The sequence below is a fragment of the Neophocaena asiaeorientalis genome, unplaced genomic scaffold (genome assembly GCF_003031525.2).
Source record: "Neophocaena asiaeorientalis asiaeorientalis breed wild unplaced genomic scaffold, Neophocaena_asiaeorientalis_V1.1 scaffold16, whole genome shotgun sequence".
NCBI classification, from domain to species: Eukaryota; Metazoa; Chordata; class Mammalia; order Artiodactyla; family Phocoenidae; genus Neophocaena; species Neophocaena asiaeorientalis.
In genome coordinates, this window is record NW_020175446.1 from 1,071,987 (window position 1) to 1,098,917 (window position 26,931).

General features: G+C 39.4%; 1 protein-coding gene across 1 annotated transcript in view; it reads right to left on the reverse strand.

Moving 5' to 3' along the window:
- CSMD1 (CUB and Sushi multiple domains 1) overlaps positions 1-26,931 on the reverse strand; it is a 1,745,896-nt gene that overhangs the window by 116,323 nt on the left and 1,602,642 nt on the right. The window contains exons 43-48 of the mRNA XM_024768064.1: positions 19,307-19,495; positions 11,160-11,337; positions 9,073-9,218; positions 8,207-8,287; positions 6,903-7,016; positions 962-1,150 (exon numbers count right to left, since the gene is read on the reverse strand). Of these exons, the coding sequence (XP_024623832.1) occupies positions 962-1,150; positions 6,903-7,016; positions 8,207-8,287; positions 9,073-9,218; positions 11,160-11,337; positions 19,307-19,495 (897 nt within the window). The remainder of the gene's footprint in view (positions 1-961; positions 1,151-6,902; positions 7,017-8,206; positions 8,288-9,072; positions 9,219-11,159; positions 11,338-19,306; positions 19,496-26,931) is intronic.

A 26,931-nucleotide genomic window follows, 5' to 3' on the forward strand; every position in this document is an offset into this window, starting at 1 on the left:
TCAGTCCTCTGTTCCTATGTATATAAGTATGAGTTTAATTTCCAGTTTAGCAGCTCATCTTTGGAAATACATAAATTGATTCATCGAGTGTCTATCCATAGAAGCAACTTGACTATTATGATTCATCAAGTCACTAAGAGGCATATACACACGAAGAATCAATTACAGTAATCTTTTTCACTGAATTGATTGTTATTTATCTGAACTCAATGACAAATCCATCAGAACATGTAAAAACCCTGTTATTATGTACAGCCGTAATTGTATCATGGTCTGATATTCTGGGCTATGATAATGCTTCTGTACAAAGAAAAATTATTAACATCAGTTCCATTTCAAATTGACAATTCAACGACATAGTATGTTTAAGCATAGCATTGTTATATTAAAAGTTCATTAGAATTGTACAAAAATGCATGACTCATGTTGAAAACAGTATTAGCATTTGTTCAGTAAACTATTTTACTAATCTAAAAAAACTGTACATTAAAGACTCCTATAGCATTTATCACCCAGAAATCTCTGTGAGCCATTACTTTCATATATTTCTAGTAAAATAATCATTTAGACTGATTAAAGTACTTAGAGCCCTCTTAAATTTCCTAAGATATCTTCTAGATCAATATAATCTTAGAAGAAGGGAAAGGAAGATCTTTTGAAATCATCTACTTCAAAGCCCCACATTAAAGAATGGTTAAAGTTAATTCAGTACATTTTCAGGGTGTGTCACCAGCATCCTAATGGTTTAAAAGTTGCAACATCAGGAACGGCATGGAAATGTTTCTTACCGCTTGATCTCTGAGACCACACAAGCCCAAGAATAATTCATTTTCTGTCTGGGGGAGACGTAATTTACTTCAAGAAAATATTCAAGTTCTTGCATTACAGAAACATTATAGTGGCATCCTTAATACATTATGCATAGGTCACTGGTATGTGAACAAAGTTTAAAGAGACTTACCGTCAAATACTTCCAGTGCATCAAACTGCTTTTCACTTTGGAAAATGTCCACGAAGATCGTGATGTTGTAGTTTGGCTCCACTCTGATGCTCCACGAGCACGTCTGGGAGTTAAAATAGTTGCCTGGATACCCTGGACTAAGGATGACCCCAGAAGATTCTGTCCGGACTTCACTGGCTGGGCATTGTGCTAAGGAACAACGCACCAGTAAAAGTTTTCCTTAACAAAATGAATCCAACTTCAATAGGATAGTTTCTAACCCTGGATATACAAGCTCATGAAAGAAAAAAACAACAACAACAAAGCAATCCTACTGAGATGTGACCAAATTTAATACAGGACACAAACAGAAGAGGAGAGCAACATTTTAACATCACCCTATAATTTAAAACATAATTATGTATAATATATATATGTTGATATACAGATGAGATAGAAGAGATTGGTAGATGATTGATAGATAGCCATAGATGGATAGATAAATCCTATTTAACTCTAAGGAGACCAAGAGTCAAAGAGATGAAGTCTGTCAACCTGATCCTAGGGCAGCCAAGCTGAGGTAGCTGCCAACTTGAGAAGCACTGAACCTGGCAGTTTTCTTTACCTGGAGAAGGTGGAGAAGGCATGGTCTGGCTCCTGCTGACCTGCCCTTGGTGAGGGAAGGAGGGACCCCTGACATAGGGACAGTTCATACCATACGTGCCTTTCACTCCTCACCCACAGTCCACAGACCATCCATTCAGTCTCTGACTGAATTGCCCACACGCCTCACTTAACTCAGGGCAGGTGCCTTGTGGACTCAACCGCAGGATCCCAAGTTTTCAACTAAAGTGTAAGACCTCACCTTTTCAATGTAATATTACAAAAACATTGCAAAATTATACACGATGCTAATAAAATTATATTTATTTCTGCCTTTGGTTATACTTTTAATTATATTTAGAACAGTAAATTTTAAACATTTGATGGGACTGCTTGGGACTGAGATAAGAGATGAGTTATATGGGACACCTGAGTTTCTACTCTGTAAAGTGGGAGTGATTTCTAATGGGTTAATTTATCGTGAATAAATCGTTAAGATAATATGGACACCTTGACACAATTTTCCCTCTCACTTTTTTTCATTATTCAACTACTCCAAGTTAATCACAATGAAACTAATCTGTGTAGGTATGAACGCAGAAGAAAATCACCAAAGTCTCGTAGTCATTTCTCTCACTGCTAATTTAAGTTTCCTACAGAAACAGTTTTTGAATAGAATTATTAAGAGAAAATTATTTCTCTTATTGGTGATGGTTCAACAATAAACAAAGACGTACCAAAACTATTTACAAAATGTTTAAAAAGTTAAATGATCTGCTTTTCCTCAATGGAAAAGAGCTTCTATCAATGGAAGTGTGTCTTATTTGTTGTGTTATCTCCTTTTAATTAATGAAATGTGTATTATTTATGAATACATTTCAAAACCCAAACAGATGAGAAAGCTTGTATGTTTTGATTCAAGTAATGGTTAGAAAGAGTATTTTCCCCCCTTTTTTTCATTTAACTTAGTATTCCAATTGAGACGTATCTTAAAATTTAGAAAATGTTTAGGGATAAAATCACCGAAGATGAAACATTTCATAGAACCCTTTTAATAAATGTGTATTTTAGGTAGATTTTAAAGTATACTTACAGTGTTAATTAATGGCAAGTAATATAAAAAATAATTTAAACCAAAACACACAGACCAAACAACTTAGTTTAAAGAGTATCTTCTTCTGTGTTGATGGTAAGATCACTCTGTAAAATATATTATGGCCTTTTAGAAATGAACGTGTTGATGTTAATAAAATAAAATAAGTTAGAGTTTTTTCTGTCTGCATGTGTGCAGGGCCTGGGGTTTTAGGATCTCCTGGGACTTGTTTTGAATTTACAATAAGCGCCAGAGGTTGGCTGTAACTAGACAGCAATAAAGCTCCTCCTCAGGGTTATAATCAGATCAAAAACATGCAAATGTTTTCCTTAAATCTAAAGCGCTATGTGGGCAGACAGTGTTACAACATCTGACCACATGCCTGCCTGTTCCTGACGTGAAGATGCTACAGAGCACATGTCAGTGTGTGTTAATACACGGGAGAAGTAGTTAACCTGCATCTCTGTCCTGCGATTTCATCACCACAACCATAGCTATTAGACAACACTGGGACAGCAGACCACCTGGAAACAGGAAACCATCCACCTGCTGAAATGCACCTGGAGAGCTGAGAGCACAACCCAGGGTGTGATTAGAGCTCAGACGCAGATTCTTAAACACAGCTATTCTGATTCCCTGTTTCTGTTTTTTAGAGAAGATAAAATGAAAACATCAGTGAGATTATTTGCTTCTTTTTATGACCCTTCACAGTATTTCTTTCAGACACACATACTGTTTTGAAGATGCACTGAGTCTGTCTCCAGGTGAGCGAAGTGTCTCCACTCCTGTGTTTCTCACGCCCCCTCCCACGTGCCCATCCCTTCCCTTCCTCTGGAAACTGTTGCTAGGAGCAACCCCCATTGACAGCGAGAAGGTTTCAGAGACCGCAGGCTCCCCTAAGCTGAGCCCTCCGTGCTAAAAACACCCTGTTTCCCACAGGGGCTATCGGAGACTTCCCACCCCCGGGAAGCATCTGCATCAGGGTCCTGGCAAAGACACCTCTGAAGGAACGTGCCGCTGAGACATCGGCTTGAGCTTTGCGTCCCCTCCCTCTGCGCAGTTACTCCTTTAGCTTACTTTTGGAGAAAAATCCAGTGTGAGCCTTAAAACCCAAAGCAGCTTGCAGGGCTTCAGCAAAAGTAATGGACTCAAACATTAGGATTGATAAATAAGATTAACACTTAAGAGCATGTCTAGGTATGAAAGAATTGTGATACGGAGAACTCTGTCACCTGGAGGCCTGGAGACGTGTTACTGTCACACTTATGCTTCCCAAGGAATGGCCACTCTTTGAAGGTCACTGATGGTCTTTAGTGTTCGTTGATAATGCATGTTTCCAATTTTTAAAACTAATAACCATTGATGGATTTCCATTGTTTATGGGATGAAGCCACCTGACACTGAAGACCTTTTACAATCTGGCGTCCTTTAGGTTTCCAGCCCACTTAATGCCATTCCCTCAAACACACCCTAACAGCAAGCTGCTGGGGGTCACCCCCTCTTTCCTGGATGCCCTATGTCCTTTCACACTTCCAAACCTTTCTTACTGCTTCTCTTCACTTTTTGAAATGCTTCTCTCTTCTTTTTAACTTGAGAAGAGTCACTTTCGTGATAGCCTTCTATGCTAAAATATACTTGGCCTCTGTCCCAGGTTCTGGCACGGAGCTCCCCAAACCCTTGGAATTTCCTGAGGGTTGGGAGTGTCTTTGAATTGAGTTAAACTGTGGGGCACTTAGCTGGTGTCTAAAGAAAATGAGAGAATTGCTTGGTGATGTTGAAAAACATTCCAGAGCCTCGTTCATTTTTTTTTTTTTCTAAATCAAGGTAAGTATCCCACAAGGTAATATTTATCTGTAAAAAGTGTGAACTTTCAGAACAATTTATTCCCATTGTTCCCAAGGAACAATCAACCACCCTAAAGTGGTGATAATTTTCAAAGCAGAACTTCTAAAAATGTGGTTATGACATTTGAAGAAGTAGGACTCATAACTAGTACAATTTTTCATCAAGAATGTATTGGGGAATTGGCCCCCACTTGAGCCCAATCAGATAATAGAAAAGTACTGGAAGAAAAATGACAATTAAGTGCTTAAGTGTTTAAGTATTTGATAGATGACATCCGAGTCCCTATTTCCTTTCTTACATAATGAGGTGTTTAGGGAATGACAGCTAAGATAACTCAGTTCATTCTAAACAAATTTACTCCTGAACTGAAACAGAAGAGAACTAGGTCATCCTACGTAGTAATTCCTGTCAGTTCAGTAGGGCCTGGGGACCTCTGGGCTGAGTACAGGGAGCCTGTCTTGTTAGCTAGACACTCCCTGCAAACGTGTGAGCGCGGAAGTAATTTAGAGAATGCTGCCCCTGCTGTGTTGATCTACTCTGTTCCTGGATTGTCATGAATCAATTTCATTTCAGTGAAAACCAGGTTAATCTTGGGGAGAGACAAGAGAACAGAGGCATGTTCCCTATTTTTAAAGTAGCATATGTTAAATAAACATTTATACCTTTCTTCATTAATCAGCTAAGACCACGCTTGCTGAAAGTCACCTATTCTGAGAAATTTAAGGCTGTGTTTGGTGGAATTAAAATCTGCCTTCAACATGTGAAGATTCACCTCAGTTAATTTTTATATAAAATGGCAAAAGATGAAACTTTTATACCCACCCCCTCCACCACCTTGAGAAAAGAATCCTCTGGAGATCACCGTCGCTGAGGTAACATGGTCCTGACACACTGGTTTTCCCAGGAAAAAAATGACATCAGTGTCCTGACTTAGTGCCCCATGCGACCTCCTGCTTCTAACAGAGGCAGCTAGAGGCAGGGTTTCAGCGGCACCGCAACCACAAGGGTCCCGCAAGTGTTTAAAGCAAGAGGCAAAGGGTGGGGTGCCCCCTCCTGCGGAGTTTCCCACGCCCACTGGCTCGCATGTGGGTACAATTCCAAAGTACATTTTTCTCAGAAACAACCTAAGTCACTTTGGTTATTTAATAATAATTCATTCCAGATTTTCTTCAGGTGTTGAAAATCGTTTCCCTCTATAAGAGTGACTGAAATTCTGCCTCATTAGTAATGAAAATGCACAGTTACCAGATATTCTGGAAGAATCAATTCATGGGCCTGAGCATTTGCAAAATCAATACTATTGCAATGCAAAGAAAATTGCCTTTTATAGGGTGGATAATTAACATTATAAATCGCTTAGAATTCATTTAATATTCACTTCATCTTTACACCAATCCCATAAATGATGCAGATAAATGATCTTCATTACACACGATGCTCAGAAGATTAGTAACCAAGGTCACTTGATAATCAAATCTAGACTCTGGGTCTTTTCTTCCTAAGTGTTGGCCCTTTTAAACGTTTCACTATCCCTAATGAATGATAATATTCAAATTCCCTGAAAGGGGAGCGTTCCATTCTTTAAAGGAAATAAACGTGACTGTGATTTTGAAGTTACAAAATAAAACCTAGCTTGGAAAGCTCTTTGACAGGCAACCAGTCATACTTCTGACTTATATTGAGACATTTTAGCTTATTTACATCTCTTCCAAATCTTTTTTTCTTCCAATAGTGCTTAAAAGTGGTGCCTTTAAGTAATGTCTTTTAAATGATCTAATGATATTCAAATCAATTGAAACAATAGATTCAACCTCATATTTTGTTCTGCTATTGTACATTATCCGTTATTGCATATGGTCTATACAATTTAAAGCTGTAAAAATATGAAATGTGTGCATTTATTGTATGCAACATATGTGCATTTCAATGTCTATACATTCTACAGAAAAAAAATAGTAAACACTAATTTTATGCATGCTGAAGAATTCAGAGGGAAGTGTAGTGATGCCTGCAATTTGCCTTGAATGTATCAAAAATATAGACAGATTAATGGATGGATAGACAGATAAGAGAAATGTGACAGGATATGTAGTAAACATTAATGGTGGAACATAGGCAATGGGTATTATTTTTAAATTATTTCAACTTTGCCATATGTATGAAAATTTTCCTGACAAACTGTTGGGAAACAGCAAGACTTCTTATTTGATGTAGGTTTGATTTATTTTGTGGAGCTACCTAAAAGCAAGGGTAAGATATTTCTGTTAGCCGGTGATTTTAATTGCAATGGAATCATAACACAGACGGAGACAAATCCAGATGCATACAAAGAAATTCAGACACATGCAAGGAAGTCCAGACCAATACAAGTTACACCATGTTCCGTGTTGAACAAGCATATTTGTAGTATAAACTTCATACCTTCACACGTCGGGAGAGAGCCTTCAAACTGCAGTTGCGAGCCGAGCATACAGGTCAGTGTGTCCGTCCCGGACAGCGTGTACCCAGGGTGGCACTGGTACTTCACGGAGTCTCCTGAAGGAGCCAGCACAGCATATACTTGAAGATTCTGTCTCCAGAACATGCAGCGTGGGAATGTATTAAACACGCATGCGGCTTAAGTGAGTGCGCAAACTGTTTCTGAATCAAGATCGGTATTCATGTGTAGTCTGTTTAATGAAATGGTGCCATTTTCAGTTCTTAATTTATAAAAATGCTACCTTAAATGTAACCAATATTTCTACAGAAATTATGTAGCAGATTTTTCTTCTTTGACTGATGTGTCTATGTTCATTTCCCTTTGCCCATGACTACTAAAAAAAGAAAAGGAAAGAAGGAAGGAAGGAAGGAAGGAAAGGAAGAAAGAAAGAAAGAGACAGAGAGAGAGAGAGGGAGGGAGGGAGGGAGGGAGAGAGGGAGTGAGGGAGGAAGGGAGGAAGGAGGGAAGAAAGAGAAAAAGAAAAGAGAAATAGATGCTTGGGATTTAAGGTTGTACAACAGAATGGCTTTAATGCATCCAGAGAGGGCTATACAACGAACTTGGCCTAATTAGCACAATGTTCTCATTAACTAAGCCCTTAGGAGTAGAGCAGAAATTAGGTCACATGGTTTGACCACTGGTCTGAAACAGGGTGTGACAACAGGACAGAGTATTTGTAATTGAGACAGAGAAATCCTGCATCACAGTAACTATACGGCAAACATACACCACGGGGTGGTTTCCTGATGTGACCTGATGATTATTTAATGAAACAGATCATTAATATAAAATGAAAAAACAGAATCTCTAAATATTATCATTAAATGTATTCACCAACTGTATTCCAGTTTCAATGAAAGGTCAGTGTTAGACTAATCATTATTTTAGCCACAAATGATTTTTTCTTCTAGTTCATGAACATGGTTCTCTAACTAAACACCAACATCTGTTTAAGTCTGTCTCTGAAAACTGCTTTTCAGGAGAAAAATGCAAACTATTGAGTGATGTGGGGGAAAATGTGCTCAAAATGACAAAAGCAAAATTCAAACGGAAAGAAAACACTAAAAATCATGGAGATGAAGAAAGAAAAAGATATTTACTCAATGCATGACCTCTGTGTATATCTCTCTAGCAAAGCTTGAGGAATATTTCAGACAAATACTCATTTACTTGACTGACTACTGCAGTTGGGTGGGTGTAAAAAAGGTGGGTTGAGCTAATGATGTTGTAATGAAGAAAACATTACCTATTTCAAAATCCTCATCCTCAGTAAGCATTTCTGCCTGTGGAACTGCTGGGGGAGGCTGACATTTCTTGAGCTGGAATGCTACATGGTTCATAAAAAACAATAAGAGCAATTACATTTGCTGAATAAACAGAAATCTTACAAAAAGCATTCCTCTTATGTTGTTTTGTTGTAATGCTTAGGTACAGGAAAATGTCTGTATTTGTAAATCATAGTTTTACAAAAGTCTTGAGCTTCAAATGCTTACAGAATTACTTAATATCAAGGAATATCTAAAATTGAAAGGAAAAAGTATAAAATTTAAAATATTATAATGTTTAAAGAAAAACACTTTACATATATTTGGAATTCTGCAAGAGAAATGGTTCCACATCCATGTCTGGCTCTGACATGGTCCTCCTCTGTCTCTTGTCCTGAGGAAGTCCATGTGGCAGGCCTCATGAGAGATAAGGGACTGGTATATTTTTCCCTAAATTATTTAGCATTCATTCTCAAAATCAGTAAAGACTGGCTTTGTTCCCTCTGCAATCACATGACATTTGCTATCGAGGTTCATCTGAAGACAGAGATGAGGAAATCTATGAAAGGTGCTAAATGTATTTCAGTGGTCTCCATATCAGAGTTTCACATACGATACACTTATCTTGGAGTAAATCCAAGCTTACTACAAAAGAGATGGGAAATAATAAATACATCAGGAAGAAAAAAGGGTCATGGGAACCTCTGGCATGAAATGCGAGAAAATCCTATTGGTTCTCGGTTGGCAGAATCAAGGAACTTTAGATGGAAACAAGGTTTATGTCGACACTATGAGAAAAATCAACTGGAATTCTTTGCCTTCATCAACAGAGTGAAAGTACACTGACCATGAAAATTGAGGACAAAGAAACCTCCATTTGAAAAGTCGCTGTGAAACTTCAGCAGGACTTGATTGGTGGAACTGTACGCTGTTTCCAGGGCTGTGTTTCCACTGAAAACTCCCAGCTGAGGCGAATTCTGATCGGGACCATCCCTAGGAAAGAGAAGGGGAGTCATCTGAAGAGAAAGTTCCTAGTTACAGCTTAGATTAACAACCATTTTCTTCTGAGAGTCGGGCTCCATCCCGGTGAAAGACGATGGTCTGACCCCAGGATCCATCTGAAAAGTCTGGTCTTCAAACCATAAGCTCGGGCTCACTTGTTCCTTCCACAGCCGACCTTTTCTGAGGCATTTCTGAGACCAGGTCACATTTATTCTAGTGACGGCAATGCCATTTATCAGCTTCTTCTCAAATGCTCACATTTTAAAGTCTAAATTCAGAGTGTCTCTTTAATCACAGGTGAGATTTATGGAGCTCTTGCTACTGAATTGAAATATTTTTAAAAACTGAATAAAATATTGCTGTCTTCTAGATACCGTGTTTAGAAATATCAAGATATTTAATATTCACAGTTGATGGGACTCCAGTCTCTCTGTCTCACGCACATTTGGACAACAGGGGCTCATTCCGCCGTTGTTACCTGATGAAGATTTTCCTGCTGCCTCTTAAATCTATCAGTTAATCTGAGTAAACCTGCTGATATTATTGTGTGGATCTTCATTTGGTGTTGTCTGTTTTGCTTTGCTTCTGAAATGGAAGCTTCATGTGGTCAGTTTAACCTTTCAAGTTGTCCATTCCCCCTCATTCCCATGACCGGGATGCCCCTCCCTGTCAGACTTATTTCTACAGCCTCAAAGGCTTCTTGGACTCTTCTCCCTTCTCGGCCAGCTGACGTGCTTCCCACACAATGAGACTGCATATTCTGAAACCAGGATCTGGTCTTGTATTCTCCTTCTTATAACCCTAAGGTGAATCCTTGTTGCTCTAGGATGAAGCCTGAAACCCTTAATGTGATTTATGAGGTTCTGTATGGTCCACCCTGCTTACCTGGCCAGGTCACCTCTTCTCTCTGGGCTCTCAGGAGACTTCAGCCACTACACACCTGGTGTCTCCCAACGCCTGCAACTCTCCCTGTTCTCTTGCCTTACAGATTTTCCAATAAATTGAACAACCACTACATTTATGACAACTCTGCCAACATACAGACACACACACACACACCACACACACAACCTTGTTAAGTGTGATTACTCCTTGAGTTTTCAGGGCACTTTCTTCCAAAAGCACATCCTGGCTCTTCAACTCTGGGTCATGCCCCGACAGTACGCTCTACTTTTTCTACCATAGTTTGACAGAGAAATTGTCATTCCCATTTCCCCCATAAACTCTAACCTCCAAATGCAAAGGTAGGAATAGTCATTCCCATAGATAGGAACATTTAGTCAAGGAGAGTTTAAGTCACTTATCCAGACCACGTGGCTCATTCGATAGGAGCCAGGGCCACATCCCCATTTAGTATCCCCTACACAGCACATGGGAGGGCAGTTCTGTAAGGTTTATAAAGCACGGAGAGAAAGCTGTATGTAATCATTTCTGCAATCATTTCTAGAAGCATCAAATTCTTAAAATGGTAAAGGATCCTATCAGCTTTTCTTTCAGGAAAAACAGCCATCACACTTAAAAATGAAAAATAAAACAGGGAATTCCCTGGTGGTCCAGTGGTTAGGACTCGGTGCTTTCACTGCTGAGGGTCCTGGGCTCAATCCCTGGTTGGGGAACTCAGATCCCACAAGCTGCGTGGTGTGGTCAAAAAAAATAAATAAATAAAAATTGAGACAGAAAACAAAAATGAAAAATAAAATAATCATGGGATAGTCTCCTATATCTAGAGTAATCCTGAATATATCTACCATGTAGTAAAACTCAAACACAGTACCTAAGGTTTATTCTCTGTATCTCTAGATTTACTTGGTAACTTTCCTTTTTGATATTTACCTAACTACTCCATTTCTAAATAGATGTAAGTGACACGTCAGTGGTTAAAAGAATGGTTTATCACAACGACAGATGGTGTTTCAGGGAAGGTTCTCATACCAAACAGCGATGTAGTCGTTGACAGCTTCAGTCTGCAGCAAGGTGAAGTTGATGTAGACGCCATGACCAGGCGGCACCATGATGAGCCAGACACAGTCCTTCAGAATGGGGTACTCGTCCGGAAAGCCAGGGGAATAGATGGTCCCATTCTGAGATGTCACATTATACCCGCAAGGAGCTGAGAAGGAAGTAAGAAAACTCAAGCCCACACAGTCCACTTACAAAGGATACAGCGAAATGCTTCTCAGTCTCTAAGGTCCCTCAGGCAAAATTTTCCTTCTAAGAAATAACTGTGAAATATCTCTCAGTAACTACTTCGTCAAAATAATCCCCCTAAAGTCTTAAAACCTTGGAAGAATTATACTTCTTAGCTACGTTATCTAGGTTTCATTTAATATATTCTCCAAACATTCAAAATACCCTTAGGATAAAGTCATTTCCACATAATTAAAAAGAAAGAAAAAGCCCTTAGTCAGTTGTCTCCTGTGACCGAGATGATAATCCGTTAGACCATCTGATGCAAAAGGGGTGTTGAAATTATGCATAAATATTTAACTGAAAGACAATTTTTTTTTTTGTTTCAAGTGAGATTTCTAAAGCCTATTTAAACTGTCTAAAAGAGAAGCATCTAAGTCTATTTGCCTTGAAACAAAGACATAATCAATTCTCCTCAGATCTACACCTGGAGAAATGAGATAAAATTACATAAGTGGTATTTTATAGAAGCACTCCCATATCCCACCAGCTATCAATGATGTGAAGAATCCCAATACTCAAAGAGTCCGTTTTTATTTTACTTAATAAAGGGATCATCACTGTTGCCATGGAAATTATTTTATTTTATGGAAAAATGAAATGACCATACATGAGCAGAAAATCTGAGAAGTATTCTTTAATTTAGATTGTAGAATAATACATCAAAGTCATAGACAAGTAGACTTTTTAGTCAAACTAAAAGCCAACAGATGCTATAAGAGTGTCTGTTACTAACAGGAATCTTGTGAGGCTTTCAAATATTTGCCACAAAAGTCATAAAATTTAGGTGGAGTGAATAAGCCGAAATACATTTTTATTAAAAGTTCAAAAACAATTCAAAATGATGACTGATGAAATACCACGAAGCACTATATGACACCTTAACTATACAGATGCACCTGATTTCAAAGGGGTTAGAGAATGTACCAGTGTCAAGTAGATTGAATCAGCCCGAGTTTTGGGTAAATTCATTAGAAGGGGCTGTGGAGAACATTTTACAAGTTTTATAGCATAATTATAAGTGGGGTTTGGAGTCAGACAGACCTTGACGTGTAACCTAGCAAAACAAAGTATACAGATACTTATAATCTTTAAAATAGGGCCAGAAACCATGTTGCAGTCACAACAAGCTCCGGTGTACCCTGAAGATGCCATGCTTTTTCTCAGCTGCAAACGTCATGCCCTTGTCCACCTGCACGAAAAGCCCACATGCTTTTCTCCTACCTTGCTGCCCGGTGAACTGGTACCTTCCTTCAAAACTCAAATGTCACCACCCCCTGAAAGTCTCTCCTGGTGGCTTGGGCTCCAAGTGGCCGTGGTCTACAGTTCACGGCCAGCTATTCTTCACCATTAGACTAATGTCAGCAGGTGGGAGTCAGGGACTGTGTCCCCACCCCCACCCAACCTCCTTGCATTAATCCTATTGCTGGGCTCGGATCTCAATAAACATGGACAACAAATAATTGAGAGACTGAAAATGAGTGAGACAATGAATAGAAAACACTTTAAAAATAAGTGTGTTGACAGCAACATCCTTTTTGACCCACCTCCTAGAGAAATGAAAATAAAAGCAAAAATAAACAAATGGGACCTAATGAAACTTAAAAGCTTTTGCACAGCAAAGGAAACCATAAACAAGACGAAAAGACAACCCTCAGAATGGGAGAAAATATTTGCAAACGAAGCAACTGACAAAGGATTAATCTCCAAAATATACAAGCAGCTCATGCAGCTTAATATCAAAAAGAACAAACAACCCAATCCAAAAATGGGCAGAAGACCTAAATAGACATTTCTCCAAAGAAGACATACAGATGGCCAACAAACACATGAAAGGATGCTCAATGTCACTAATCATTAGAGAAATGCAAATCAAAACTACAATGAGGTATCACCTCACTCCAGTCAGAATGGCCATCATTTAAAAATCTACAAACAACAAATGCTGGAGAGGGTGTGGAGAAAAGGGAACCCTCTTGCACTGTTGGTGGGAATGTAAATTGATACAGCCACTGTGGAGAACAGTATGGACATTCCTCAAAAAACTAAAAATAGAACTACCATATGACCCAGCAATCTCACTACTGGGCATATACCCTGAGAAAATCATAATTCAAAAAGAGTCATGTACCACAATGTTCACTGCAGCTCTATTTACAATAGTCAGGACATGGAAGCAACCTAAGTGTCCATCGACAGATGAATGGATAAAGGAGATGTGGCACATACATACAATGGAATATTACTCAGCCATAAAAAGAAATGAAATTGAGTTATTTGTAGTGAGGTGGATGGACCTAGAGTCTGTCATACAGAATGAAGTGAGTCAAAAAGAAAAAAACAAATGCCATATGCTAACACGTATATATGGAATCTAAAAAAATAATGGTTCTGAAGAACCTAGGGGCAGGACAGGAATAAAGATGCAGACGTAGAGAATGGACTTGAGGACATGGGGAGGGGGAAGGGTAAGCTGGGACAAGTGAGAGAGTGGCATGGACATATATACACTACCAAGTGTAAAACAGATGGCTAGTGGGAAGCAGCCGCATAGCACAGGGAGATCAGCTCGGGTGCTTTGCGTCCACCTAAAGGGGTGGGATACGGAGGATGGGAGGGAGATGCATGAGGGTGGAGATATGGGGATATATGCACACGTATAGCTGATTCACTTTGTTATACAGCAGAAACTAACACACCATTGTAAAGCAATTATACTCCAGTAAAGATGTTAAAAAAAAAATGTGTGTTGAAGCCATTGGACGGACGTGCCTGATGTGTGACTTGAGGCTAATCATTTGGCATCGCTTTGTAAGTCTAAGGCTTCCCTTTAGCATTCTGACTCCTCAACTTGCATCTAAAACCACACTATTTAGAGTAGTACTCTTCCCATTGGGGGGAAGAAAACAAAACAACAAACAACAAAAAGCACGGGGCCCACCTCTTAAAGGTCAAAATAAATGATATGGTTATTTTCTTGGTAAAACACATTCTGACATTATGTCACTTAATATATTTGCCATGATTTACCTATGATATTCAAATAACAAATCCTTTCACTCATGTATTCAATGAGTGTTTATTGAGAGTCTATTATGTACCAGACAGTGGGGCTGGAGCTGGGGATACAGCAAAGACCCACAGACACCCCATCCCTGCCCTTGCAGACCTCACTGCACACCATGTAGTGATGAGGAAAGATGTTAAAAGCTAAATAAGTATAACATTCAACTTGGGTAATAATACTGTCAATGCACACGTAACGTTTTCTCAAGGCAAAATCCTGCTGTGTGGCCTGCAGTGAGAAAACGTACGGCCCCACAACAGTGAGTCAAAGCTGCATCTCCATTTTCTCTGGCCTGTCCAGGATCTCTTCCCAGAGGCTTTCCCCTCACCTTAGTGGCACCAAAGGTGTATTTTGAGTTCCATGTGTGAGCAGCATCTCAGGTGAACTCTGAAACAACAGTGAGCCTGTGATCTAGCCCACATGAAACGCATCCACCCCCGTGCTCTCCCTGAGGGTGAGATTCAAAGAAGACCCTCCAGTGGAGATGAATCACAACCCCGGGGTGGAGCATCCAGTCACTGGAGGGGTCCCTGTACCACAGCCAACCACCTGTCTGCCAAGCAGCCTGGTCCCAGCGGGAGGGGCAGGCAACCCAGCAGCCAGGAGAGACACCACCGGGGTAGTCTGCACTGCTCTTGGCAACTGGGAGTGATACAGATGCCGCACTCCCCTCCAGCCCAGGGGCCAGAGTCAACACACGCGTATCCGTCCATGTATCCACGAGCACACACTGAGGTAGCACGGCTTATAAGAAGAAGTACATGCAGTTCTGGCCTTCTTCCCTGTTCTTGGCACAGAACTCCTAAAACCCTCAGGATTTCCAAAGTGATGAAGATCAAACTGTCTTTTATTATTCATAACAGGCCCCTTCCAGCCACACCTGAGTTTATGTTAATGCGGTGATTTGGAAAGCCCTGAAGCCTGGGGGCTGGTTGCCCGGGGAACCAACCTGAGACTGGAGGTTCAGCCCCACCTCCACCTCTGGGAAGGAAAGAGGAAGGGGCGTCGACTTAATCTCCAACCTAAGGGCCCAGGATTTAATCAATCGTGCCTATGTGATGAATCCTCCTTTACAGAAAAGAAAGGAGGGGTGGTCCAGAGAGGTTCCGGTTGGTGGAGGGTGGAGCTGTGGGAGGTGGGACGGAGCACCTGGACAGGGCTGCAGGCCCCTCATCTCTTCCACCTGACTGTTCCCGGGCTATATCCTTGGTATTGACAATTAGTTACCTAGTAAGTAAAATGTTCAGTGGCTCCAGCCAATTAATCCAACGGGAGGAGGGAACTATGGGAACCTGCAGTCTATCAGAAGTACAGGTGACAACCTGGATTTGCATCTGAAGTTGGGGCAGGGAGCGGGGGCAGTCTTGTGGGACTGAGTCTGTAACCTGGGGATCTGAAGCCGTCACCAGGGAGACAGCATCAGAACTGAGTTCCCGTGTAGGACATCCATCTGGTGTCACAGAATTGCTTGCTTAGGAAGAGCTCACACACTGGTGGCCAGAAGTGTCAGAAGTGGGAGTACTGCATGTAACTCTTTACACATACGTCTATGTTAAGAATAAAGAGCTTAGTTTGGGAGGAAGGATTGCTGTGAGAAGCATAGCCAATCAAAGTCCTCAAGTTATTTCTATATGTATTTCTCCAGAGGAAAATAAGTACATACAAATGATTAAGCTGTCTATTTCCATCAAGTTCTAGAGACAGCTTAGATATACTGAATATGATGGAGGTGAGGCATCACCTGAATGTCTCACCAAATGTGGATTATTACCACCATGTTAAAACTTTTTAAAAAGACCTTAGAAATATATCTACATAAATATTTCAGTGTTAAAGAATTAATTAGGTCAACAAAATACTTTAAATTTTGCACTATATATCTGAGTGTAGATGCATATTTAATTATGAAATTACATTTAGTAAATTAATAAGCCACAGCCTTCTCAACCATATTTTAACAAGTATAACGCATTTTTAAAAATTGAGACTTCTTAAGTTACGGTAAAAATAATGGCTTAAATTTCTCAGGTCACTTTCAGAGATATACTTTCATTTGTTTATTATAATAAGATCACACTTGTAGTCCAGGTTTTTTTCAGATAAATTCAGAATATACTAATTTTACATAACAGATTCTTATGCAAATTAGCAGCATATTCATACAAACCAATTTAATACACACTTGTGAAGCTTGATGGCTTAAGATTTAAAATTCTTGGATCTTAATTGTCTGAATTGCTCAGTTTTTAATAAAGATGCCCAGAACTTGTTCAAAGTATCTTTTTTTTTTTTTCCTAAGATTCTTCTGAAGTCTACAGGGCTGGACCTTTGAAGAGTGTTTTTCAGTACACTTGCCCTGTATACCAAGCATAAATCTGAAATGATAAACCACTCTGTGTTAATAGGATACATTTTAGGTGAAGATATTGGATAATCAGAGCGTCTGCTGGTGTCCCTTGAGGGGCCTAACTGTAGTTTACTTGAATACTGATAGGCATCTGAACAGCCCACCAGTCTCAGGAAATAGGACACTTTTTTATTTAACTTTTTGGAAATGCAACCTTTTCTAGATAAAATAACTTTTGTTTTAAAATAACACCCCCAGTTATTTTTTTAGAATTTAATCTAATATGGAAGACATTAAAAACATCTTGGAACACTTGCTTTACAATATAAGAATTTTACATGGATCTTATGTTTTGATTTTTTATTCTATGACATTATAGGTATGAAGAGAGACATAATGGCAAAAGTATCTAGTAGTAAAGAATCTGACCTTACCTAAAGAAAGGTCTGGCATTTGCCCTGGATACTGGGAGTTAATTTCTTGCCATACCTGATAGGAGTGTCTTTGTTTCTCCTGGGGGCCTGGCCACATCCCTTAGTCTTAGGATGGGGCTGGCCTGCCAGAAAGTCCAGCCCTGCGATTTAGGGCGGGGCCTTTGGGTCACAGGATATCAGCTGGTCTGGAAACTGATTATCAACCACTAGATAAGCAATCATCAGTGATGCCTACATGAAGGAGACCCAATAAAAACTCTGGGCACTTAGGCTCAGCTGAGCTGCCCAGGCTGGACGTTCTCCATGCATATTGTCACAAGTCATTTCTGAGAGTGAGGCAGCCCCTACATTCCACCCTGTGCATCACTCTGTTGGATGATTTTAATGTCTTTTTCCTGTTTTAAACGACAGTCTTAAGTATAATAGCTTATTGAGTTCTGTGAGTCCTACTAGTAAATTAGCCACGCCTCAGGGTGGCTTGGGGGCAGTCCTGGAACTTTCACGAGGTACCAGGAGTCTTGGGCTGTCTTGGATGTCTGGAGGATTTTAGCTTCATGGTTTGGCCAACTCTGGGTAGTATTATACATCATATATCATCCAAAAAGATGTATCTTGCTATCTTCACACTGACAAAATAATTCTAAGCCAGCAATTATTTCCATGTTGGAAAGTTGGATTTGAAAAAGCAATGAAATCTAATTAAATACATAATTCTATTTTTTTATATCGAGCCAAGGAGTCTCCTATTTACATATGAATTCAAAGGATTCCGGCAAAAATTGCAAGTAAAAAGGGCTTTCAATCCTGACAATTCAAAGTAATTTATATATATAAATATATGAATTTTTAAATGGTGAGTAGTACAAAAAGTTTCTAAAGTGTGTTAATAAAAAATACCAGATATGCTACTGCTATTCTTAGATTTAGAAAATAATTTAAAATGCTATTTTATGTTATTAAATTTGTAGTCGACTAAAATAACTATTTTTTAAAAAAATACAGTGAATGTTTTTCTTTTATAGCTGTTTGTATAATGACAAAGAATGGAAAAGTACAGGTGAAAAATGTGATTTAAAAAGTCTACCAATTTGCTTTTATTTTTTTTACTTCTTCAGTAGAAATTCAAACACAGACAGATGCCTTTCCCTTTTTGCCCCTGGGATATAAGTATTTAGCATTTCAAAAGTCCACAGAGTTGGTAATTTCATTATTTTTTCATTCAGAGGTACTGTATTTATAATGTTAGAACCTTAGGTTTATGGTAACTTTTCTATTTCATATGCTTTCTTCATAAACAAAGTACTTGATCTATTTAACTTAATATTGTAAAAATTTCAGAGTCATCATAAAAATTAGACAGCCAAACAGAAGCTTTAAAGAAGTGATTTCTGCTCAGACTAGGGCTATTCACTGAAACCAGATCTGATCTTCATGCACCAGTAAAGGACCCTACTTAATTTCTTCCTAAGGTTGTTCCTGCACTATGTCTTTGCTCACACTACTGCTTCTATCTGAGATGGTCTCTACCTCTGAGTAGCAAAATAGTACGTGTCCTTCAAGGCCAACTACAAAAATAAAGTTTTCTGAAATACAAAATCAATATATGATTATTATAAAAATTAAACAATAGAAAATATCTAGGGTGAAATAAAGTACTCTCTTCCCCTCTAATCCAGCAATTTGATGGAACTACTGTAAAACGAAGCACTGCTCTAGTCATAAAGATTTCCCAAGCAAACACCATCTTCTGTATTTGTAATTCATCAAAATGCTCTTTGTGCCTGATTTTGCATAATAAATATTCATGTTTATTATTCTGTTACCCTTGTAGTTTCCTTGAGGGCAAGACCCATTCTTTTTTTTTTTACCTTACTGGCATATGATACATTCCTGAAATACTAAGTAGAATGAGTTTAACATAATAGATTCCCAATAAAAATTTGTTGAACAAATTAATGAATTCTCAAATACATCCACTTAATATTTCAGGCACCATTATACACATGAAAACTTAAATCGTTTCCAAGAAAAGTGATTAACCTACCATCACACCTTGGAAAAGGGTAGTTCCAGTTCCTGTTGATCCCATGCTGACAGGTGAGGACTCGGTGGCCGATTAAAATGTACCCAGGGTAACACTCAAAAGATACCGACTGCCCCACACTGTAGTCCGAGTTGATCATATACCCATTCTGAAAAGGCGGCGGGTCTGGGCAGTTCTGTAATCCATAGGCTGGAACAGACAGACAGAGCCCAGCTCAGGAATAGCAAGTGTAATTAGTCTGGAATTAGAGGAGGGATATGATGGCGTGCAGCTTCTTAGAGTGAACCTTTTAGACATGAGTTTTAAACAAGGTCTTTACTAAGTTGCCCATTACCATCCTAAGTTAAAACAGTAATTATTATTAGTAGTAGAATTATAACAATTTGCATTTAATGAACACTTACTGTATGCTTTAGAAGTTACATAGCCCATACCAAAAATAAATTTGACAATGCTTACCTTGGACAAAAAATGTATGTGGGGAATTTAATGAAAAAAAGAAATATAGATGATAATAAAAAATGCCTTTGTAAAGAACATCAGGTGAACACGGACCTAAACTGTTTTCTTCTAATTTAAAAGAAAAACTATCCTAGCACTCCTTTCTAAGTGTTTCTAATTAGGAAACAGGTTGTTGTTTTGTTGAGTTCAGTTAATGTTCAGTGCAAATAAAATAATCCATTTCGTTTTCTTAACTTTCTCCTTAAAAGGAAGTGTAGAATCATTACGCTAGCCATTACGATCTATCAGTACAATCTCTTTAATAATACATTGTTTATTGTGGTTTATCACTATATCACTAAGTCTTTTGTGTTCCCTAAAATAAACTCTAGGTAGGTTGATGGATAATAAATGTTTGCAGACTGTGTAATTCAGAAATGTACACATAAATCAGTGAGAGTTAACAAATGCATAATTAGGTGTAATCTCCTGATATTGAAAGCAGCTCTTCTGCCCCTTTCCTGTTTGCTCATTTCTGTTCCCCTCTAACCTGATTATAGGAATGAGATCACTAGGCAACTGAACATAACTCCTGACTTACGCTCTCATGCATGCACACCATGCCTTGCCTAACCTGTTGATTCTTTTCCTAGATTAAAACAGGTAAGAATGAGGAATTAAGCAGTTAAAGAATGACTAACTCTCCACCCTCCAAGAGCCCCCTTAGCAATCCTGCAGGCAGGTCATGCAGACGAGAAAACATCTGAAGAGAGAGTCAGCCGGTCTGCACGTAATGGACAGTGATGCAGAACCCAACCTCCTGCCTGATGACTCACTGAGATTCTCCCCCCGCCCTTTTCCCTTTAAAAACTGTTATGACGGAGCAGAATCTTGGGAGCTGGTCTTGGGACATGAGTCCACCTTCTCCCCAGATTGCCGGCTTCTCTGATTAAAGCACCTTTCCTTTCTACTGACACTTGCCTCTTGATTATTGGCCTTTGAGTGGCGAGCAGCCAAACCTGAGTTTGGTAACAATATCGAATCTTAAAGCTAAATCAGCCGCCTTGTCAACACCTTCTTACCTGCTCTGGTAGGAGGGTCATGCATACTTCAGAGAAGTGCAATCTCACCAGGTCATCATCTAGTGTTTATTTATTTATTTTTAATTTAATTTTTTTTTTTATACAGCCGGTACTCATTAGGCATCAATCTCATACACATCAGTGTGTACATGTCAATCCCAATCGCCCAATTCATCACACCACCCCCACCACCCCCGCTTTCCCCCCTTGGTGTCCATACGTTTGTTCTCTACATCTGTGTTTCAATTTCTGCCCTGCAAACCAGTTCATCTGTACCATTTTTCTAGGTTCCGTATATACGCGTTAATATATGGTATTTGTTTTTCTCTTTCTGACTTACTTCACTCTGTATGACAGTCTCTAGATCCATCCACATCTCAACAAATGACCCAATTTCATTCCTTTTTATGGCTGCGTAATATTCCATTGTATATACATACCACATCTTCTTTATCCATTCGTCTGTCGACGGGCATTTAGGTGGCTTCCATGACCTGGCTATTGTAAATAGTGCTGCAATGAACATTGGGGTACATGTGTCTTTTTGAATTACGGTTTTCTCTGGGTATATGCCCAGTAGTGGGATTGCTGGATCATATGGTAATTCTATTTTTAGTTTTTTAAGGATCATCTAGTGTTTAGACTCTGCTCTTATACATAAAGGGGCTGGGAGCTCACTACTGACACAGTAATAAAGCCACTCTATGAAGAACCAACACAGGAGGAACTGCAGTTCAGCTTCTCCCTGCGATGCATTCCTGCTGCAAACAGACCCGTGCACGATCCCAGCACCACTGTTCTCACAGTCAACTGAAAACGGAATAATAATGTAAAGGATGCAAGTGACTGCCGTGGAGGTCCTTCATGTGGCGAATAAAGTAAAATAAACATTTTCATTGTATATATAATTAGTTTAACCAGGTGATCACCGTTGGTGATTTTAAATAAATCCTGAAAAATTATATGGTCTTTGATTTGTGCCAGGCATTTCCCAGAGTTTTAGACTTAATGTTTCTGTACTTAGAACCTGGAATAAAGAGGGGGTGAAAGAGGATGCTGGTAATAAGATGAAAGGGACAACATCAGCCTGTGTGATAGCTGATGGACATGTGAACGTGTATGCAATGGAGCACTATTTAAGCAGATTGTTAAGACTGGAACACACGGAGTACGTGGCTTGGAAACTCTCAGGTTAGACTTCACGGGCAGGTAAGGGTTAGACTATGAGCTGGCCTCTTTTCATGGTACAAGGATTGGATAGTTCCATAAAGATACTCCGGGGGCCACATGGAAAGATACCAACCAGGTCGTATTACAAGCGCACTTGCAATGTGAGAGATGAGCGTAGTTGCTGTTTGGCGTTTGGGGTTTCTCTTAATTAACATTTCCCATAGAGGATTACTATTAATAGCTTTTTCTTAATGAATAAACTACAGAAATGGTATTTTTCTCTTTAAAATAACAATATGCAATGCCAGTGAGTCAACTGGGTAAATCATTTATGGCAGTATGATTTGCCATAAAATTTTGGGAAAGCAATTTGAACAGAGCCATAAAGAATCAGTTTTTTAAACATTTAACCTAGTAATACCATTTACAGAAATCTCTACTATGAAAATAATTTCAAAGAAAAGCCAAATCTTTAAATATGTTCATCGCATCATTACTTATACTATAGTAATCTAAATGTCTAAACAAATAAATTATGATATTTTGACTCACAAATACTGAAGAGGTAAGATGCTGTAATGTCATATCTTCCAATAGCCACAGAAATACACATACATACATATAAATATATGCAGTCATATATGTATATATATATTTATTCATTTATATTTCAATAAAGATACTGCACAGCTCACAGCAAGATACTACCGTTAAACCCTGACTATAGTTAGCAGGTTAAAAAATCCTTAATTTCAGTATCTTATATTTGCAATTGTATACGTCTCTGGACAAGAGTCAGATAAGCAGTTGAAGAGTGATTGGGAGCAAGAAAGCAGAAAGCAGAAGATGCAGAGGTGGCCAAGGTCTGGTAGCATCTTGACATAGTTCCTGGCACTGACTCCTCCAAGGTCCAGAACCAAGCAGAACCTGGAGGTAGAAGAGCCCTCTGGGTGGGAGTGGGGAGCCTCTCTCTAAGGGAGGCCCTGGACCCTCCATACTAACCCATAGCCACACACGCATGCACACCCACGCACGCACACACGCACATGCACCCCCCCCACACACACACACATCTCTCTCCTCCTTCCCCATAATGTGCCTCTCTCCCTGGCCCACTTGGCCAGCAAGGCTGCCTGCCTCTTCCAAGGACCACCCCACTCGGAAGGCCATGAAGCAGCCTTTTCCTGAAAGCCAGGCCTGGCAAATATCCACAGTGCATGGTTTCCCTCCTCGCAATATTGCTGTTTGAGTTAGAGTCACCTTATAGACCTGTGCTCAGAAAAAGAACAGAGACTCCCATGCTGCATTTCAACTATTAGCCAGTTTCCTCCTTTATTATACTCTTTTCAACTGAAATCAGCCGCTTGTTCTCATTCTTGTTTTGCTTGAAATACAATAAGTTCTGTTGGAGAAATGAGGCCTCTAATACATCAAACACAGTGCTAATGATAAAACTTAAAAAGTAAATATCAAAAACGGATTGCCCGTTTCCATGGGACGAAAATCAAATTAAACCATGTTCAACATCACCCTGCCCTCCCTGAAAGATTCTGTTCATGCTCTAGCCGTGCCCTTAGGGTATCAATACAAGAACCAATTATCACAGTACATTATAAAGGAGGTAACGGTAACAGAGATTCCTGATGAACAGTCACGTGAAACAGCATTTAGGACAGACTCACACACACATGCTCCACACGTTCATCACACACACTAATAATATGTCACACAATGCATTTCCCTACGTGTGTTATGTGGTTTGTGGCATAATTTAAGACCGGCATTCAAGGTCTCTTTAGGGATTTATAAAGCCAGCCTATTTCTACCCGTCATCTAAACTCTGTGAAAGGGATTGAGATAGAAATTTCAGGGTTGCCTTTCTAAGTCCAACAGCTCTATGTTACCCTTGATTAAAAGAAAAAATGTTTTTTCTTTCTTTTTTTAATGGCACTAACGCAGTTGTCCTGTATAGGAATTAAAGGGTAAAAGAGAGAGAGAGAATGCCAGCCCAGGTAGGCAGGACTATAGTTTTTATTACCTATTCATTTATTGAGTAAGATAAAAATCATGTATTGAGTGTCTACTATGTTATAAATACTAGTTACAAATGGAAACTAGACAGAAATGGGTCCTGCTCTCATGAAATTTACATTCTATTTAGGGAAACAGACACAAATAAATCAATACGTTGGTAATTATGTAAAACAATTGTACAATTGTAAGTTGTGTAAACTATTATTAAAAAAATAAACAAGGACTAAAATAAAGGGGAAAAAAGCCCAGGATGAAAGTAAGTGAGGGTGATCAAAAACTGCTTCCTTGAACAATTAACGCTGAAATTGAGATCTGAGTGGGGAGAAGATGCAAGTCAGGCAATGAATGCCCAAGAAAGGGAGACTCTTCAGCAGAGGGAACAGGAAGGGCCCAAGGACAGAAGGAAGTCAGTTCTCTGAGATAAGGTGGGGAGCTCCAGGAGAGGAGCTCCAGAGGCCATCCTCCCAGAGCCCCTGCCCCTGTTCATGGTCTACAGCTTTTACAAGGGGAGAACCTAGTAGTGAAATGTGCCAAGCCACAGGATAGGCATTAGGACATGTTTGCAAATGGACAGCGACATGTTTTTAAAAGCCAGGACCCATTCTTTATCACATAAATCATATCTGCCAGGCACAAGACATAATACAAAACCCACAGCTCATTTCAGAGTTTTCTTAAGCATTTACAATCCCAATTAAACTTGTTTTCAACTGTGAATTATATACTAAGTATAAATATCAGTGACACTATTTTTAGGTCTTTGTTCTAAATCTCTTATTTAATGGAGTCCTTCACTATTTAAATATCAATATCAATATTCCCAAATTTTCAACTGAGTCATAAGTCACATTCTCTTTTTATAAAAAATGTCTTCCCAAAGTTTGACTCATGGTCACTTACACAGCAATACATGCATTGATCTACAGGACTATTAGGTGTCTGAATTAAAGTAACTAAAAAGAAGTAATAGAAATAATTCTTTAGTATGCAAAAAATAGATGAATTTTGGAAGGATTCCCATTGTGTGCTGCTTAGCACAGGTGCAGTAGATTTTTTATTACCTGCACTGTCGATGTCCATGTACCTCTGAATATCTGTGATGTGTCCATATACCTGGTTTCAGAGGTGGGAGTTTAATTAATGTGACCTCTGGGCTTGAGAGTGAAGAATCGCTCAATCAAGTGTCAGACCCTCATCTAAGCACAGTTTTTTGTTCTGTACTCATCACTCATGGTCATTAATTCCCATACACTCGCTTTAATAATATAACACATTTTAATTTGAGAAAAAAAAACAACAACTAAGAGAGAAAAAGAAAAGACCACTTCACTGGAATTTGATAAGGAAGCCACTTCTAGCATAAAGAGAAGTAAAAATCATCATTTTCAAACAAATTCTGTTTCAACTGAAGGACATCGAGTCCTTCATATATTTTCATATATTTCCATGTTTGACAACTCCTAAAGACTTTTTGAGGTGTTATCCAGTTGTTCTACAAGATCTGTTGTCAGATCTATCACTGAAAAGTTGAATTAGAAAGAGAATCATCAACCAACAGAGAAATAGGTTTTGAAGCACGTACAAGAGCCTGGAGGTCGTTTTGTAAAATAGTAGAGGCCCTGGGATGTGCTGGAAGGGAGCCCAGGGACTTGAGCTGGACCTGGGTCTCTCATCTAATGGATCTGGGATGCTGACCAAACCACTTCCACTCCAGAGGCTCATTTCTTCATTTATGAAAGGAGAATGAAGATACCTATCTTATTCACAAGAATTAACAGAGATAATAAACGCAATGAACATGGTTTGTATATATCAGTTCAGCAAGGTTAAGTCTTGACTGTAAGAAATGTCTGGTTTCTATGATGAAATTCCCTCACTCCAGGCAGAGCTCTTGAGCCACTTATCAGATGGGGGCAGACCAGCGGGGAGAAGCAACTTCTAATACAGGGATTGTGTGAAATACTTTAAGAAAACAGCCTCCTTACAGGGAGGAGAGACTGCAGTCTGCATCAACATCTACGCTGAATATGACCTCCAAGCCCTTTTCAAGTCCTCGGCTTCCTCTCAATGAAAAGATTAATCTGGTCATAGAAGTGGCTAAGGCTTGTGTTGTAGTCAACGGAATTTCTCAAAGGCACACATACACAAGCTCACCAGTTTCCCAAAGTGGCTGTTATCATGGCTAGGATAACACATCACCTCCCTTTGTAACGATTGTCCACCTAAATGTTCTGTGTTCCTTATGTGAACACCTTGATCCCAGAACCTACTGATGCCATCCACCTACATTAAGGCTGCAGCCAATCCCATGCCTTTCCCACTGCCCGAAGGCTCCCCTGCAGGACGGTTCACCAAACTGCTTGTTCACAGTTGCAACTACAATTGGGTCTTGTGCTTTGACCAACCAAGGATTAAGTGCCCACGAATCCTTTAACACAATAGCCTTTACCTGGTGGAGAAACTTTTATTTCGACGCAAAGGAATTGTTGGACTCACTAAGACTACAGACTCACACATCAGACTCAGAATCCCTTCACTGCATCAGGAGCTTGGGGAGGACTGATGAAGAAGCACACGGCACATCTCAACTGGGATGTGGACACCTGAAGGCGCCGTCACCTGGGAGACACAACCACTGACATACCTGTCCAGGTGTGCCTTTGGTTCAGAGGAATAGCTCTCTTAAGGCAGAAAGTGGTTGAGATTGTTACTTTTACTTTCAGCAAACCCATAAAAGGAAAAGCAAATCCACATGACCTGCAGGGAGGAAATTGGACAACTTTTAAGATTTGGACCCTAGTCTCCAAGAGTCTAGTCCATGAACCACATTGTAGGCACTTTTCCATCCTGAAAAAGGACACCCTGGAGGGGATGAGAATTGATACAACTATGTATTAC